The sequence below is a fragment of the Sturnira hondurensis genome, unplaced genomic scaffold (assembly GCF_014824575.4).
Source record: "Sturnira hondurensis isolate 20B ecotype Veracruz unplaced genomic scaffold, ASM1482457v3 Scaffold0000648, whole genome shotgun sequence".
NCBI classification, from domain to species: domain Eukaryota; kingdom Metazoa; phylum Chordata; class Mammalia; order Chiroptera; family Phyllostomidae; genus Sturnira; species Sturnira hondurensis.
The window spans coordinates 5031580-5049081 of record NW_028073279.1 but is presented as its reverse complement, the minus strand read 5'-3'; the positions used below and the strand labels follow the sequence as shown (position 1 = coordinate 5049081).

The 17502-nt window shown below is 37.5% G+C and overlaps 1 protein-coding gene across 1 annotated transcript in view; it reads left to right on the top strand.

Moving 5' to 3' along the window:
• LRRC7 (leucine rich repeat containing 7) overlaps positions 1-17502 on the top strand; it is a 307638-nt gene that overhangs the window by 162623 nt on the left and 127513 nt on the right. The window contains exons 8-10 of the mRNA XM_037043945.1: positions 3623-3697; positions 9224-9368; positions 14512-14584. Coding sequence (XP_036899840.1) covers positions 3623-3697; positions 9224-9368; positions 14512-14584 — 293 coding nt within the window. The remainder of the gene's footprint in view (positions 1-3622; positions 3698-9223; positions 9369-14511; positions 14585-17502) is intronic.

Genomic DNA, 17502 nt, shown 5'->3' with positions numbered 1-17502 from the left:
AGGGGTGACTTTTCTCACAAGTCTCCCAGTCTGCCACGGATGAAAGTAAACAAGACATGACATGATCTGCTTGGGGAAGAGAGGTGGCCAATCCCTCAAGAGGGAAGGGCCATAAGCAGAGGCCAGTTTCTCCGAGGAAAAAGGCTTTGAGCAGTGGCCAGTGTCTCTGGCGGGGGGGGGGGGGGGGGGGGGGGCGTNGGGGGGGGGGGGGGGGGGGGGGGGGGGGGGGAGGCCTTGAGCCCCCTCCTTCAGGGGCTTTTATTGGGTTGTAATAAACAATAATACAGGACAGCAAGAATCAAACAGTAGATACCATTTCAAAGAAATCTGAGGGCTTAGTCTGAGTCAGTGTTTGTCAGGAAGGGAGTTTCAAAGAAATTTTGGGAGACATACTCATTTCCTGCTCAGACCCTTATCATATGAATGAAAGCACTCTTAGCAGAGCAGATTTCACAGGTTTTTCAGGAATTCTTTGTGATGCCAGATTATTCCCCGGGACATGCTCTAGCTAGGCGAGCTGCACCCCTCCCCATCAGGTTTTCAGGCTTAAGGGTGTTAGAGCCAGGAAGCGCTTCTCCCAGAGGACATGGGGACTCAGGCTATATCATATAGCCAGGAGACAAGAGTCCATTGCTCACTCTTTGTTGCAGCCCCCCCCCAAGTCCTTTCATCATGGCTTCCCAAGTGGTCAAATCTGGCTTAGGTTGCTTCCCGCTGTGAGGATACTTACCCATCATGGAATTCCGACCAAGCTTTGGGGGCAGGGAGAGGAAACTGAGGCAGCATTTGCTACCAGAAATAAGCTTTGTCTCCTGTGGCTCGCATTCTGGAGGTCACTCACAGCCTTAGTCACTGGGGGTGGAGGGGTGGGAGGGGGGTTGAGGTTACAAGTCCTGAAACCAGGCAGAGTAGTCAAGTCACCAACTTTGTTTCAGACTTAACATTCCAGTAAAGCAAATGGCCTGTTGCCATTCATACTTCATGTTATTTCTCACCATCCTGCTTCTAGCTAAAATAGGTTTCCTCTCTTCTCTTCTCTTCTGACCAATTTCTTCTCATTTTAGCTCTAGGAGTCCTTGTCAAGCTTCCCACATTACTAGGGCACACAGGTCCCCCTTCTTTATACTCCTATAACATCAGGTATATGCTCTTTGTATGTTTGCTCCAAAAATAAACCATGAGCTTCTTGAGGGCAAAGACTACACTTTGCATTATGATTCCAGTCTGGAAATTAGAAAATATTTCATAAGTACAATATTTAATGAATAAAGGAATAAGTTATCAAAGTGCTACATATATATTTTCACCATTTTTTAAATACAGTGACACTGTATGACAGGGACAGTAGCACTCACAAAATATTCCATGAACCCCTCCTATATTTCCTGGTCTTTTTTGAACTTAGTTCAAGGTCATATCAATTGTTCGTTCCAGACAATGAGGTATACGCAAACATGATATGTGTCATGTTCAGCCTGAGGTCTCTAAGAGCAGAAGATAGTTTTCCACACACTGTCTTCTCTGCTTTGCTTGCACAATAAGTCTTATTTTTGTGTTGTTGTTCGAGTACACTTGTCTCCATTTTTCCCCTACCAGTCCCTCTCACCCCACAATAAGTCCTGAGATGGTGATAACACAATATCATGGATCAAAAACCCACACTGGGCACGTAGTGGGAGTGGGAAGCAAGCCAGTTGTGTTAAACCCTTTGGATTTCAGGGTTAACGCATTACCACAGCATAATAGTCTATCCTGGATCATGGTCACTGTTCCAAGCTTGTACACTATCTCCATCTTGTTATATAAAGCTGTGTTAAACTTACCCAGGATGCACCTGTTTCTTCTCCTAAAGTCTGCATGATGCCTAAGCCTCGGAGAAACTGCAGCAGGAGACTGATGTTTTCCCATTGTCCTGATAGTTGCTAGGCAGCCCTTTGCCTCAAAGCCTCTGCTATCAGAATGTGTTTCCTACACTTGATTTATGTATTCTGTCTTTGCCCAGTTTAACATAGAGGTGGAGTGGTTCACTGCCTATTCTCTATGATCAAAGTGACAGTGGGAATATTTCCCTACACAGAGAAATCCCCCACACTTACTTGTGCCTCTGATTCCACATCAGAATGCCATGCTCAGCTGTACATTTTGATCTTTGTTATAAAGGAAATTTCTCCCAGAAATAGTCCCATGTTCCACTGAAGTTGCAGGCTAACAGCATCCAGGAATGTCTCCACAGTTGTCCGGGAAGTCTCTGAAGCCCTCCTAATGCATTGCAGCTGTGTGTGTAACTCCTGCTGATCCACAAGTACCAATATTTTTTTTAATCATAACATGGTACAATTCTACTCTTTTCTGTTAGTATAATATAAAATACACTGGCTTTCTTAATTAGGTCTCAAATATTATTAAACTATAGTCCTGTCTTATTTCAGTGATAATTCTTCCACTTGGAAGAGACAAAAATATCTCACTTCAGATATATTTTAATTTCAGGCTAATATGCCAACATATGAATCCATCTTTTAATGCAAACAGGCTGCCCCATTTACTGCATACCTGAAGCTCCCAGAGCTGTACCCTTCCTGTTTTGAATCCAGCAGGGAACACCAAGTGTCTTTTCCCATTCAAAGTCCCATTCAAAGAATTCTCTGCTCTGAATGGATCATGTCCCATCCTTGAGCCATGACCAGGTGAATACAAGGCACTAATTAGTTTAGGCTTTAGCCACTCCCCTGAAGCAGTAGATAGGAATCAACTTCAAGGGCAACAGGTAGCCTTAGAGCTGGGGAAGGGATTGTTTCTGCAGAGAAATCAGTATAAGGTCATCACAGATCCAGAAATGGTGCTGGCAACAATAGCAGCCTCTATTCTTGCTACAGAGTCTGTTGCTCAGAAGACAGAATTTAGTTAGGTAATAACAAGTTTCCTTATGTGTTCTGTGTTAACCTCGATCATAGTCTCTCTCTTTTCTCCAAACTCCTCTACAGTATTTGTTTCTCCCATCTCCCATCTGTTTCAAGGCAAGACCAAAGTTTGAATAACGGTGGATCCTGCACTATGCTTTTCACATAGTAGGCGTCCTCACTATTCAACAAATGATTATTTATTGAGTAAAAAAATGAAGGGATAAGAAATGAGTTGGTCTTATTCCTACTAGTATCACATCATGATATGTAATTCCTGGAGGGGTTTGTGTAAGGCACTAACACACACACGTGATAAAAACCTACTGTGTGCCACATTCTATGGCAAACAGTGGGGCTGTGAAGATGCAGTGATTTTAAAACATACATTATTCTGCCCTTTGAAAGCTTATACTCCATATAAGTTGGACCAGTACAAAATAGGGTGCAATGAATGCTCCAAATGATCATTGTAGGGTGTTAAAGAACAGTACATTTTGATTTTTGATTTTTGTTCTGATTGTTACCAGATCAATTCTAGGTTGACTAACTAAGAGAGCACTGGTTTTGCTGGAGGCTTGTTAAATTTGGAATTTCTTAGAGGACTGACACTCAATCCCCAAATATAAATTTCAGAGCCAAGAAATTATACCTTATGTTGTGCTTAGAAAAGACTTAATTGTATTTTCTTCTCCTCTCCTTTTTCTCCACCTCTCTTCCAGCCTGAAGTTCTGGACCAAATACAAAATTTAAGGGAGTTGTGGATGGATAATAATGCGTTGCAAGTGCTACCTGGGGTATGTAAGTTTTTTATTATGCCATGTGGTCTAGCATCTGCATTATATATTAATCGTAATGATGGTCATCTTCAATCTCGGTGTTTGCATTTCATAGTAACACATTTATTAGGAGTGTTCAGTGACCAAGTGTTTTTCACTATTTCTTTTTGAGTATTTTATACACCTTTTGTGGCCCTTACAGATACATAAAATATATGAGAGATTTTTCTTGTTCTCTTCAGAGCATATTTGTCATCTCTTTCTACTTTTACTATTATTTTAAAGGCTGAAAATTTTATATTATGAAAAAAGGAAATGCTGTATATAATACCTAGTCTTTCTTTTACAAAACCAACCTTATTCTTATAGGTAATTAGACAATGGTTTCTGAACATATTGTGAGATCTCTTTTATAAAATAAAAATCTCTCTTAGTTCAGATAATATTTAGTTAAAACTATTTGAATTTTTGAAAATGGCAAAGATCATAAGATGTTAAAAACAGAAAGTAAAATTAGAGTGAAATCTTTCTTCAATTAAGGGGCTGTTCAGTATCTCCTGAGCAGTAGGTTTACCAGTCTACACATTTAGTGTGACTATGCCTGCTTTTTCCACCCAGTGAGAGGACTGTTCATAAAACACTGCCTCTTGCTACTCATAACACATGCATTTCCAGATGCATGTGTACGCGCACGCACGCACAGCAGCCGCAAGGCTCCCAGTGGTAATAGTCGGTGCCAAACTTCTTGCATTAGGCTGCAGCCAGGACGGCTGAATTGGTAATACTTCTTCTGCTGCTGAGATTTCAATGTGTGTTCCTAAAGCCAGTTTTATTCCTCTCTTGAACTGACATTAAAATTTTCTTTAAATGGTTACAAAAGCAACAGGAACAAGAAGCTTATTCTCATTAGAACAAGTGTGAGGCCACATAAAAAAGAAGGCTGTCAAAAGACTAGAGAAAAATACTTTCTTTTCTTATAAAAAATAGATTTCTACCATCATCGCAGACACAAACCATAAAAGCATGCACATCTACTATTTATTGATTTATTCAAAAAACATTTAGAAATATACCTGTGTGAACCAGAAACTGTGCTACTATCAGGGCTACAAAGATAACATATTCAACAATTTTGAATATATTTGTTTGAGGAGCTCACACATAACAGGAGAGAGATCTGGACTCCAGTACACATAGTGGAGCCTGATTTGCCCCATATCGAAGGTGTGCACAAATCCTGGGCAACACAGGTGAGACCCTCATCAAAGCCCTGTGTGAGATCGAGGAATCAGAATGTGTGGTCGGAAAAGTGAATACCTACTACTTCAATATATTTTTTATTCAAAACCACACAGCATTTATCACAGGCTAGGCATTTAAGTGTTATACCAATATTGACTCATTGAATCCTCATAATAACTATGAAATTGGGTTTTTAGCATCCCTATGTTAGAGATGAGGAAACTGAAAGAGAAAGAGCCAGTAACCGAGTAAGTGGTCCCAGGTCACACCACCAGTAAATGGTGGGGCTGCAATTCAATCCCACAGCAGGGGCTGTTGTTCACAATCATGTTCAATACTATGCTCCAAAATGTTGTCATTATAGAATCTGTAGGAGGTACAAATGAAAGTCAGGTTTATCCTAGTTTTCGCAATCATTACATTCCCCAAATCAGACCCCAAATTCCTTAATAATCTTATTTTTGAAATGGCAAGGTGGTATGAAATCTGTAAAACAAATACCACTGCCTAGTTTGTCTGTTTCAATAGTAGATTTTTCTCATATGTTGAGAACTTTAAACAGATTTCTTACTTTACTGAGCATACTTGAACTTCAGATTTTGCTGTATACCTCATGGAATACCCCACAACTCCCCGTCATAAACAGGCATGGCTTCTGAATGTCAGTGCTCACAATGGTTGTTATACAATTAGTTAGAAACACAAGACTTTGAAAGACTAATCTTGAATGTGGTCTTCAGCCTGTGTCTATCAGTTTCACAGAATGATTAATCTTAAATATTTAGTGTCATAAGACAGGAATAAAAGCAAATGCATTTTATTATTACTTCATGCATCATAATATAAGTTAATATACTTTTTAAAAAATTTTGGAAGCTTGGGCTATCATTTTTCCACTCTATTTTTTTTATAAATCAGAGACAGAAATAGATAATGATCAAACATGAGTCTTCTACATAACTCTGTCTTCTGACAATCACTCTAAGATCAATCAACCAAAATATCACTAAACAATGTATTGAATCCACATGAATTTTTAAAGAACTTCAATGTCTTCTTTTGCTTGCGATGGCTCTGCTCCTCTCATTTGCTCTCCACCATTTACGTATAGAACCTCCAGGTCCTGAGGGATGTTGGAGGGACATTCAATATCTTCAAGGACTCTGAGTTATTGGGACTTAAAGACCTTTATCACTCTAGGAGACTATTGCTTTATAAGGTTTTTGAGAGTGAAGGTTTAGAAAAGTAAAAATAAACATCAAAGACTTATTTTATTTCCAAAAAAGATGTTTAGAAACTTCAAACCAAAATATTGAGTTGTACTGGAGATAGCAATGAAGGAAGCTTCAAAGAAGAAAGTCCATCATAATAAAGGGACAAGAAAAGCGATATGCACACACATAAACACATATATCATTTTTTCTTGCTCACCAGAAAAGAAGAATGAGATAAGGCAACATAATGGTTCCTTGCAGGGGAAAGCTATAGGTAAAGTGACAGTGTTTTTCCAAGTGACGTATTGCTAGGCACGGAGAGAAACTCAGCCCTGTGGCTTGACTCACCCAAAGTACTCAGTTCCCGGTCTGGCAACTATTAACTTCCTCCAAGACTTAGGTCATGCTGTTCGCCCACATGGGGAGCAGGGCGAGAGCTGTGTGCTGGGTGGATCAAGGAGTTAGAAGGCAGACCTATCAATATATTCGATAGGCTTTGTAGTGTGTAATCCAATAAAAGTGAGTTTAAATTTTAGCTCTACTCCACATTAATGAGGTAACCTTGGAATATTACTTGTAGTAGCTGCTGTCATGCATCAGCCTCCTAGAATGAAGAACTTACTCTATTCCCCCAGCGTCTAGGAAGGCTGCATGCTGCTCTCCACCCTCTTCAGGAATTGCCTCAGCTGGAGAGGACCTCCTCACCCGAGTCACACCCCTTTTCTGGGAGGGCTCCATCCAATGACCAGGCAATGCAGGTGTATAAAAGCCTGGCCCCTTTACCCCAACTCTGGACAACTCTAAGGCAATCCCATCTTCAGTGCTCCTTAAAGGGTTGGCCAAAAAGTTCCTCAACACTTGATCACAGACCAATTTTTTCATCTGCCCAATGCTACTTCCTTCCTTACGTCTTTCTTTCCACTGGTACTGACCCTAAGAACTCTCTCTCATAAACTCTTTGCCTCTGCTCTGCAGGGAACCCAATGGGTGACATTACTTAACTGCTAAGCTTTGACGTGTGTGAAAGTTCAGATTCTGATTCGTGTCTGGAGTGGGTCTGAGAGTCCAAATTACTGACAAGCTCCCAGGTGGTGCTAGTGCTGCTGGCCTGCAAAACGCATTTTGAGGAGCGAGAATATAAAGTATTAAATCAAATAATAAATATAAACTAATTAGCGCAGTGCCAACTGTGTGCTCGTGTGTGCAATAAATTTATTTTCTCTATCATTTGGTTAGTTTTACTTTGTCAAATAGTAGAGACAATATAGTAAAGTGTACACTGGTAGAGACCAGAGAAACAGATGAACCACTGAACACTGGTATGTGTGGGACATGTATTTGCAAGATAAAGAAAAGGAAAATTAAGGACTTGTTCTAAGTCCTACAGTCCATTGTCTCAACGAAGTGATTACTGTTCACTCTTTGCCAAGGTGTGACTTGACTCCCCGCCCCCGTCCTCAGCAATCAGTTACTAATTCAGTCTTTCTGTATCTGAATTTTTCTTGTGCCCACCCCTTCTTCATCCTCACTTCTGCTGCATCAATGCAGGTCCCTCTCATCTCCTCCACTCAGCTGCTTCCAAATCTTTTCAATCGGTCACCCTGACTCCAGGCACAAATCTCCTCTCTACAATACCCTGAAGTTATTATTTCAAAGCACAAATCTGGTCATGTCATTTTTCCACCTGCAGAGTCTTGAACGGCTTTCCTTGTCTATTATATGGAGTTCCTATCTCCCCACATACCATGTGAGGCCTTTTAACGGCTGGCTTCCTACAGTCCTAACTTCATCGCTATGTTCTGTTACTCTGAATCTCCTCCCCCTCTCCAAGCACTCCATGCTTCTCCACACTCCTGGGGAGTGTGTGTGCTTGTGTGCTGTTCTCTCTCCCAGGTACAGGCTCTCCTTTTCTTCAAGCTGCAGCTTCCAGGCAATTTGTGCCCAGTGTTTCTATGGCATTCCCTGCATGGTTGTTTTTATTGTATGTATTGTAGGGTATTATAATAATTTGTTTATTTGATAGTTTCCTTCACTACCATGAGCTGCTTCAGGATAAAAACTGTATCATGACAAGTCTCTCCCCATACTTAGCTGACTTAGGATTGTTCTCCAGTATGTAACAAAAGCCCTGAGACACAGTAGATGCTGAAAAAAAAAGCTGTTGAATGAACAAAATATCGAATCTGCTCAGTCCAAGCCACAATGTAAAACCTCTCTTATGCCTTTGAAATTTTAAGAATCAACAGGTCAACAGATGTTGCCTTGGTAGCAACTTTACACTTATTTATTTAATTGAGTGGCAACTTTGAGATTATTGCCGTATTTATTTTTAACTGCTGTATTGAGATATAATTCACAGACCATAAAATTCACTCATTTAAAGTATTCAATTCAGTGGTTTGTAGAACACTCACATAGCTGTGCGGCCATCACCAAAATCTAATTTTAGAATATTTCCATTACCTCTAAAAGAAACCCAGATTCCAGTGGCAGTCACATCCTTGCCCCACCCCGACCCTCAGCCTCTAGCAATCCCAATCTACTCTCTATAGAGTTGCCTATTCTGGGCGTGTCGCATAAACGGAATCATACAGTAGGTGGTCTTTTGTGACTGGCGTTTTTCATTGCATAAGTTTTCAAGGTTTATACATTTTGTAGCATGTGCCAGTACTTGTTTTAATTGATAAAATATATTCCAACATGCAAATATACTGCATTTTATTGATCCATTCATCAATTAATGGGCACTGGCATTGGGTCCACTTTTTGGCTATTGTGAAAAGTATTGCTTTGAACATTTGTGTTTTTGTGTAGACATTCTTGAATATTTACTTAGGGATTACCAGGTCATATGCATACTCTACTTTATAATTTTGAAGAACTATCAAACCGTTTTCCAAGGTGGCTGCACCGTTTTACGTTCCAACTGACAATGGAGGAGAGTTACAGTTTCTCCACACTCTTGGCAACACTTACTATTGTTGAAGTTTCTTTTAAAGTTCATTGAATAGTGCTGTGGCTTTTTTAACTTTTAAAATGCCTTTTGAAAGTTTCTCAACTAACCCTGAGTTTATGCAATGTCATCAAGTCTATAGGGAAGTTAAAGATGTTGGTGTACCTGGATATGTCCAAAAACAGAATAGAAACGGTTGACATGGACATTTCTGGATGTGAAGCCCTCGAGGACCTCTTACTGTCGTCCAATATGTTGCAACAGCTGCCAGACTCTATAGGTGAGAATATATTTTGTCATAATGTTTGCCAAATATTCTATTTTTTCTTGGCAGGATCATCTGTTTTAGATATGAGCAATATGCTATTAGCTTAACATTAATAAATTAGCAAGTTATTAGTATGATATTAACAATTAGCATTATTCAAGATGATAAAACAGTATTTTACCAAAATCTTGAAATTAAATGGTAACTCTAGTTGTCAAATTTAAGAAGGCTCTCCTATTATAATGATCTTACTAAACTGATATATTTAAATTGTTTTCATATCTCCTAAGTTGTACACTGTTATTGTAAAGAGTATACATCGTAGCTTTAGAGTTGTTTGATAACCACACATGTCCCCTTTTATTAGTATAGAATAGTGTCCCCTAGTATAGAATAACCACACATGTCCCCTTTTATTAGTATAGAATAGTGTCCCCTAGTATAGAATTACGGTAGCTTCCATTCACATAGTGTTGCTATATTCTATCTTTAATATTCTTATAACATTGCCATGACCTACAAACAACATAAAAATGTATAATAATATAAAATATCTCACAGTTCTTTTAAAAAGATACATTTTCCTTTACATGCTGAGATTCATGAGGGAAGATAGTTTGTCTTTTAGTATATATTAAACCCTCAATCCATTTTCATTATAAATTTTATATGAATAAAATAATAAAAGAATCTAATTTAAAAAATGACCAAACCTTTTTGTGTAGCTATCTTGCTATTATTATTTATGAGTGTACTCATCAGGTAGGGTAATCATCAAATTAATTAACTTTAGAATAAACCTTTTTATACTCTGAATTTAATGTGTCATATGTCCTGGAACTTATTAATACATTGGAAAATTAAGTCACTACCTAGGAAGCCTAATTGAAGGGAAGATAGAAGACAAGTCAGTATCCCAAATTATTCTTCAATATTCTATTACTTCCATTTCCAGGCTAACAGAGAACATAATTTTAACAAAAAGGCTAGCTTTTCTTTATAAATTTGATGATTTTTTATTTATACAATCACATATTTTATAACAGTGTTTCTCTCATTTGCTCTGCCATAAAACTAATCTGAGAGCTTTACTAAACATTTCCACATTTCCGACCTCTTTCTTTGAAAATGCTGACTCAGAGTTTGTGATAAGCTCTCTAATCTGTTACTTAAACATCCTAGATTAAATTTATTATCAAGTAAGTTTAGGGAGTGCTGTCTTGTGCAAGAGAAGGTAAGAAAGTACAACGCTGAAAGGAGCATCCTGTGGTCAAGATGACCAAATGGTCACTCCCGCTCAAACACCACTCCATACCTCTTCAAAAGCATAGTGACAGTACGCAATTTACTTACGGTCAATACTGCCTTATCAATACCAAGAACTATACTTAGTCTATGGTAAGTGCCCCTTTAATATTTAGTAAATAAAGTGAGTTAGCCATACATAAGAAAAATAAACACCTACCTGAACCTGAGATACAATAAAAACACACCAGTGACCCCAGGCCTGATGGACTCCAGACCACAAACAGTGGCAGCCTTCACTTTCTTTCCTGCAGGGAAGAGGAAGGAAAAAAAAAAACCATAAGCATAACAAGGAAACTCAAATTTATAGGAGATTGAGAAGGAGACCCCTTTTCTGTGAAAAGAGGCTGCACAAATCTATAACTAGTATGTGCAGCTAGGACGGAAGGCAAGAATACACACAGATTCGCTGGTGAAAAATGTAGCAAAGTCACAGGCTGGTTTGACTAGGCTTGCAGTATCCAGTGGGATGAGAACACCATGTTGCTAATATAGGACCTGGTTCTGGACTCCAGAAAGGTGAGGGCCAGGTAGAAGGAATCATAAAAGTGCCAGACAGGGGTGAGCAGAGATAATGAGAGTACATTCGACCTCACAAATGAGCATGTAAACAAACAAAATTAAAGCTAATATTGTTATGGCAACCAAATATTCAAACAAGTAGGAATATTTACTCAAACCAAAATTATCAAGCAATATAAAAAAAGTGTTTAAGTATGTGTAGATATTCAAACAGATAAAAGGGAGAATAATATTTGGAAGAATAATAATTTCTAAAACAAAAGCAGGAGCTGTGACTAAAAACAGGAGTTATTTTAAGAAATAACCAATTAGAAATCCTGGAAATAAAAATGTCACATAGTGAAACAAAATATGATATAGTATTTGTTTAAAGCATCTTCCTTTAAGAAAGTAGGCTAAGGTATCAGCCTGCTGGTCTGGGGAAGTCAGCTTTGTAGTCCAGTTACCTGAGTTCAGGTTCTTGCGTTTCTGCCTTACTAGCTATGTGACTTTAGACAAGTTCATTTTGAGGATTAAATGAATTAATCTCTATAAAATTGTGTGGAATTGTACCTGAAACATAATAGGTACTAAATCAATATTAGCTATTATAATAATTATCATAATTTTGATTTAATGGATGTACAGCTATTTGGCTTGCAAAATTCTATTACATATGTCTACCTTTCATGTAAATATTAGCTTATTTAATAAATTATATTAATATTTGATATATGTGCTGCTACATATATATTTATAGCTAAAATCGTAGTAAAAAGCCTCCCTTTTCTTTCTCTTCAGTACTTCCAAATTTGGAATATAGGAGAAAGAGGTTGGGAGCTGGAGAAGGGTGCAAATATAAGGAAGGAATGTGAAATACTTCTGATTTCCAGGGATAGACAAAGAGAGTCCACACAGATATGATACAGAATGCAGTAAAGGAAATATCTGCCAGAGGAAAATAATGACCAATAATGACAATGGGGCCACTGACCTCATTCCAATCCAAGGCCATTCTGATTCCTAGGATGGAATACATGAGTGATAAAGTAGCCACATCACAAATGAGTGAGATTCCTTTAAATTCACAGACACAGAACGGAACAGGGGGATTAACTTGCTTCAATTTTTAAAGATATAGAAACTCTGTCAATTGTCAGAGCCACTGCCCTAATTCTTCAGAAAAGTACGTTAATCAACTTTTGGGCCATAGTCCCTAACCTGCATCATGATTTCCTCACAAGGTCATCAGACCTGGGGACTGTGATTCTCTTAAAAGAATGCTCTGAAATAAGCCAGGCGTTGAAAGACAAATACCATATGATCTCACCTTCAACAAGAAGCTAAACAACAAAACAAACAAGCAAGCAAAATACAACCAAAGACACTGAAGTAGAGAACAGGCTGACAGGGACCAGAGGGGAGAAGGGAGGGAATTTCAGGGGAAAAAGGGGAGGGATTTAGAGGAACTAGTATAAAGGACACGTGGACAACAACTAAGGGGGAGTGGAAATGGGAGGGAGGTGGGGAGCACTGGGGGCGGCAGGGGGAAGGCTGGGAAGGGAGTAAAAGACAGAAAACTGTACTTGAACAATAATTAAAATTTAAAAATTATATTAAAAATAAATAAATAAATGAATGAAACCTAAAAAAAAGAATGTTCTGGGGCCTCGCTGGCTTCATCATGGAGTTTGCTCAGCTCTGTTCAACTAGCTCAAAACTTCTTGTGACCTAGTCAAGTGATAGTGAGCCTGTCAACCCTCCGGTAACTCCACTGGTGCACAGGGGCAGTCCTTTGATCAGAGTTACCAAATTACACCAAGTTTACCTATAATTCATAGTCCCCTGTTTTCCTTTCACAATTGATGAACAAGCTCTGGAGTTCTTTTACACTTCCAAGGCTGATATTTAACATACAAGCCAGAGAAGTTAGGGTGACTCAGTCCCCTAACATAGATGAACACACGGCTGTGGGTGTTCAGACTTCAGATAAATGACCTCTGGTGGGTGCTACTGTTTTCAGCAGTGTCTCCTGGGGTCACAAGCTGATGTAGTTAAACTCTAAAAACTGCAGGTATTTTCTCACAGCAGTGTGACAGTGCTAACGTTTCTCTCCCTCAGAGTAGGGATAGTGAGTGCTTCTGAAGGATATGTCACTGAGCACCCGGAAATTTAAAGTCCCACAACAGCTTTATGTCAGAACCTTTGTGACTTAATCTGTGCCTTCAAGGAATCCTTAAAATACTTGAGGTGGGTGGGCATCATCTATAGCACTGCTTCTCAAAGCACATTCACAATGCACTACGTGTACAAGATATTGTGCCGGCACACTCAAAAATGCCATGATGACTTTACACAGTTACATTGCTAGATTAGTATATTAAAAGTTCCTAGAAAAACTTCATTTAAAAATCTATTTAATTTTGTTTAATTTGGCATTTCCCAATCACATTGACCATGAAACTTACTATATCCATCAGAACAAGCTTTCTGCAAAACAAGAAGTCTATGATATACGGATATGTATGTTTCCAATGTAAAACAAAAATTAGCCAACTATTAATGCTTTGTCCTTGGATTTTGGCTGTTTAAGCCATATTGATAGTATAGGTTATGCTATGGCAGGTTAAAGGAAGCTGTTCTTCAATTACTCTGCAGCCAATGTTCATTAGAACCTTGGGAGTACAGCAAGAGGTAAGAGCGTGGAGGGCATACATCAGGCAGTAAAGCTAAGTAGTTGGTCTTGGCAAGTTCTGCGTAGTATATTAACAATTTTAAGTTTCTGTGCTTACTGCTGATCCAAGTCAAGGATTTATGGCAACAAAAAGAGTATGACATCATATGTTATAATATTCCGAGTCCATAATTATAACCCCTGCGTTGTAATTCCTCAGTACCCATTTGTTAATTATTAGGCTTAATTCAGGTATGTTTTCAATTTGTATCACAACAGGAATGTTAGTTGTTAGTGCTTACAAGTTAATTAAATATTAAATCACAGCTGGCTTGAAAGATTTCGTCTGGTCAATTTTCTGCATAATAGAAAATGGAATGTGGCAGTGTTACTGTAAACTCACATGTCTATGGGGCCCTATGTTTTGCTTACTTGTCTGCACTGATGCACTTGAACTCCCATTCACATAAGTAAATTTTTTTGCAACTGTAAAGTCAAAAGTAGACTACAAACAAATATCAGTTTGTAGTGTAGCAGAGTGCTATATATAATATAAGCAAAGTGCAGCCAATCAGCATAACAAATATTTATCACAAATGATTCTTTTATTTCTTTTATAGTGCATTTCCCATCAAAAATCTGTTCCTATGTGTTAATAAAACTTCTCTGTTTCAGGACTGTTGAAAAAACTAACCACTCTGAAAGTAGATGATAATCAACTTACATTGCTACCCAACACAATTGGAAAGTAAGTGCCAAAGTTTCACACCAGCAAGCTTCTCTAAAGCCAGAAACAAAAGGATTGGTTAAGTTTGGTTCCAAAACATTTTCCACTAGAGATATTAATCATCGTGTTCATATGTAAACTTACTTTAGATCATATTTTATTTAGTTATGTATAATTTAGTTTTATATCTTAATATCATGTTGATACCCAACTATGTAAAATCATGAAAAACATTTGACCATGACTCTTTCATAAGCAAAGCGATAACCTAGGCCTTCAATTATACTCTTGCCTATAGTTTTCCGCTTTATTAATTTGATGTTTTGACTGACTAGGAGCTCTAAAGTCACATGAATATGTCCTACAAAATAAAATCAATTTAATCTGCATTGTGTATACATTACCATTACGTAATTAGTAATAATTGATATTTATAGAAGTTTAGTATATTTTTAGAAGCTAAAGAGATAACCATCTGTTTTAGCTTTCGTTTTTAAAAGCTCCAGGGTGGAAGGTTGTTATTGCCTTTTAAGGATAAAATATATTTTATTTATTTGAGAGCAATTTATACATAATTTTATGTTGACCTTAATCTTTGCTTCTCAATTCAGTATTTCACTGAAATGTTTGTTTACAGTTGATTTAAAGTGAGACATCAATCAGGTGTCTTCATTCTGAAATTAGGTAAGACCATTAGATAGGGATTTGCTCTGCATCTCACTGTGAAGAATTATATATATGTGTAATTAGCAGATTTGGGTATATTTGGGGTGGGGAGCCTTTATTTTAAAACAGATTTATTGGGTATAATTAACATGCAACAAACTACACGTATTTAAAGTCTACAATTCGATAAGTTTTGACATAGATACAAAGCAATGAAACCATCACCACAGTCCAGACGGTAAAAATACCCTTCAGTCCTAAAGATTCTCTGCTGCCTTTTCCTCTCCTGCTTCTTCACCCCAAGCTGGCAAGTAACCATTGATATAAAAAACTTCACTTTCCAGGAGTGGAATAATTGGGCAAAATTAAATTCTAATGTCCACACTTTGGAGAGTAGTAAAAGTCTCAATCACTTTTCTATATTTTAATGTCCTCACCATACTATATGTTTCATTCTCACAGTCACTTCCATTTTCTTTGATATAAACTAGAGACAAATTAACCTTCGTTAGAGATACACAAAAGAAATTGATTTTATCAGTCTGATGCTTTTAAAACATTCCTGCTGCCCTGGCTGGTGTAGCTCAGTGGATTGAGCACAGGCCTGTGAACCAAAGGATCTCAATTCGATTCCCAGTCAGGGCACATGCCTGGGTTGCAGGCCAGTTCCCAGCAGGGAATGCACAAGAGGCAACCATACATTGATATTTCTCTCCCTCTCTCCTTCCCTTCCCCTCTAAAGATAATACATAATAAAATTTTTTAAAATAACAAAATAAAAAATAATTAAAAATAAAAAATTCTTCCTATTTAATTATATTCTTAAGGACTAATCTTAGCTTTTTAGATCAATACTGAATTTCTTATATAATTTATATATATATATTAATAACTCTAGCTCTATGAGAACAAGTTAAAGAAATTTGATAATCTAAAAGCAAAGAAAATTGACTTTTTGAGTATACAAGTAAATTGTATGGTAGATTATTTACATACTTAGTTTTCTTTTCATTTTAAGTTTTAAAAATTGATAAATTTTCCCTTAAGACATATAAAAAATAAATGGGCCTAAGCCCAATTCAGAGGTTGGTTACTGGTTTAGAGGGATAAAGGGGAATACTCTTATACAATCTCATTTTTTAAATTTTCAGTGCCATTATCATCTTCTAATTATTATTTCAAAAAATAAAAGGGAAGTGTTAGAGGAAAGGACTAATTACAAAAGTAGAACATTTTTATAAAGCAGTAGGAAGTATACAGGAAATCTTTGTCTCTTCTGCTCAGTTCTGTGAACCAAACAAACAGCTCTAAAAAAAAAAGGTCTGTTTAAAAAAAAGAAAAAGAACTGGCAAACTATAATTATTTAGACTTGGGTATTTGGCATCCATTTGGGAAAAAAATGAACAAAGTGAGCTTGACAGTTCAAGAAAACAACTGACAGCACTTGATGCCAGCAACAAAATTAGAGCTATTAAGCAAAAGTTAGAGTTTTGGAAAATTCTGTCACTCTAAGCTTGGCAGCTTCCCAATTCTTACAGGCTTTTTTGATAAGACTGATGTGATATTAATAAATGTTGTTTGTTAATACTATATTATAAAATGTGTCAACATTTGGAAAATCTGCGTAATTCAGTGAAGCAACATTTTCCAAACAACCAATGCATGAGTTATAAAATTAGACATGAGTGATAGACCCATTGAAAGTTCAAAATAGATCAGTTCTTTAATGTATAGACCAAATATTTTAATGTACTGGTAAATAAAGTAAGAAAAATTCATTAGTATACTTTCAGATTACAAATGGCAATTATCTTATAAGAAACTGCCACTTGTTGAGTTTTGGTATAAAAGCAAAAAATAATCACAGTATTCTTAAAAGGCTTTTAAGTTTGTTTCCCTTTTCTAACTGGATTTCTGTGTGAGGCTTAATTTTGTTTTTTGTGTAATTCAATAAAAAACTGTATACCCCTGCAGATTGAATACATAAGCAGATGAGAGAATCCTGTTGCAGACTTCTGGCCGAGATGGAGGTGTAGGTAGATACATTTTGTCTCCCCACACAATGAAAAGGACAACAACAAATTTAAAATTAAAAAATAACTGGAACTGCCAGAAAATCTAACTTTGTGGAAATCTGACAACCAAGGAGTTAAATAAGAAGCCTTCATCCAAACTAGCAGGAGGGCAGAGACAGGCAGCAGAGAGCCAGCAGAGAGCTAAGCAAGTGGCATTGTTCCCTCTCAGACCTCACCCCCACAGACAGCACCACAACA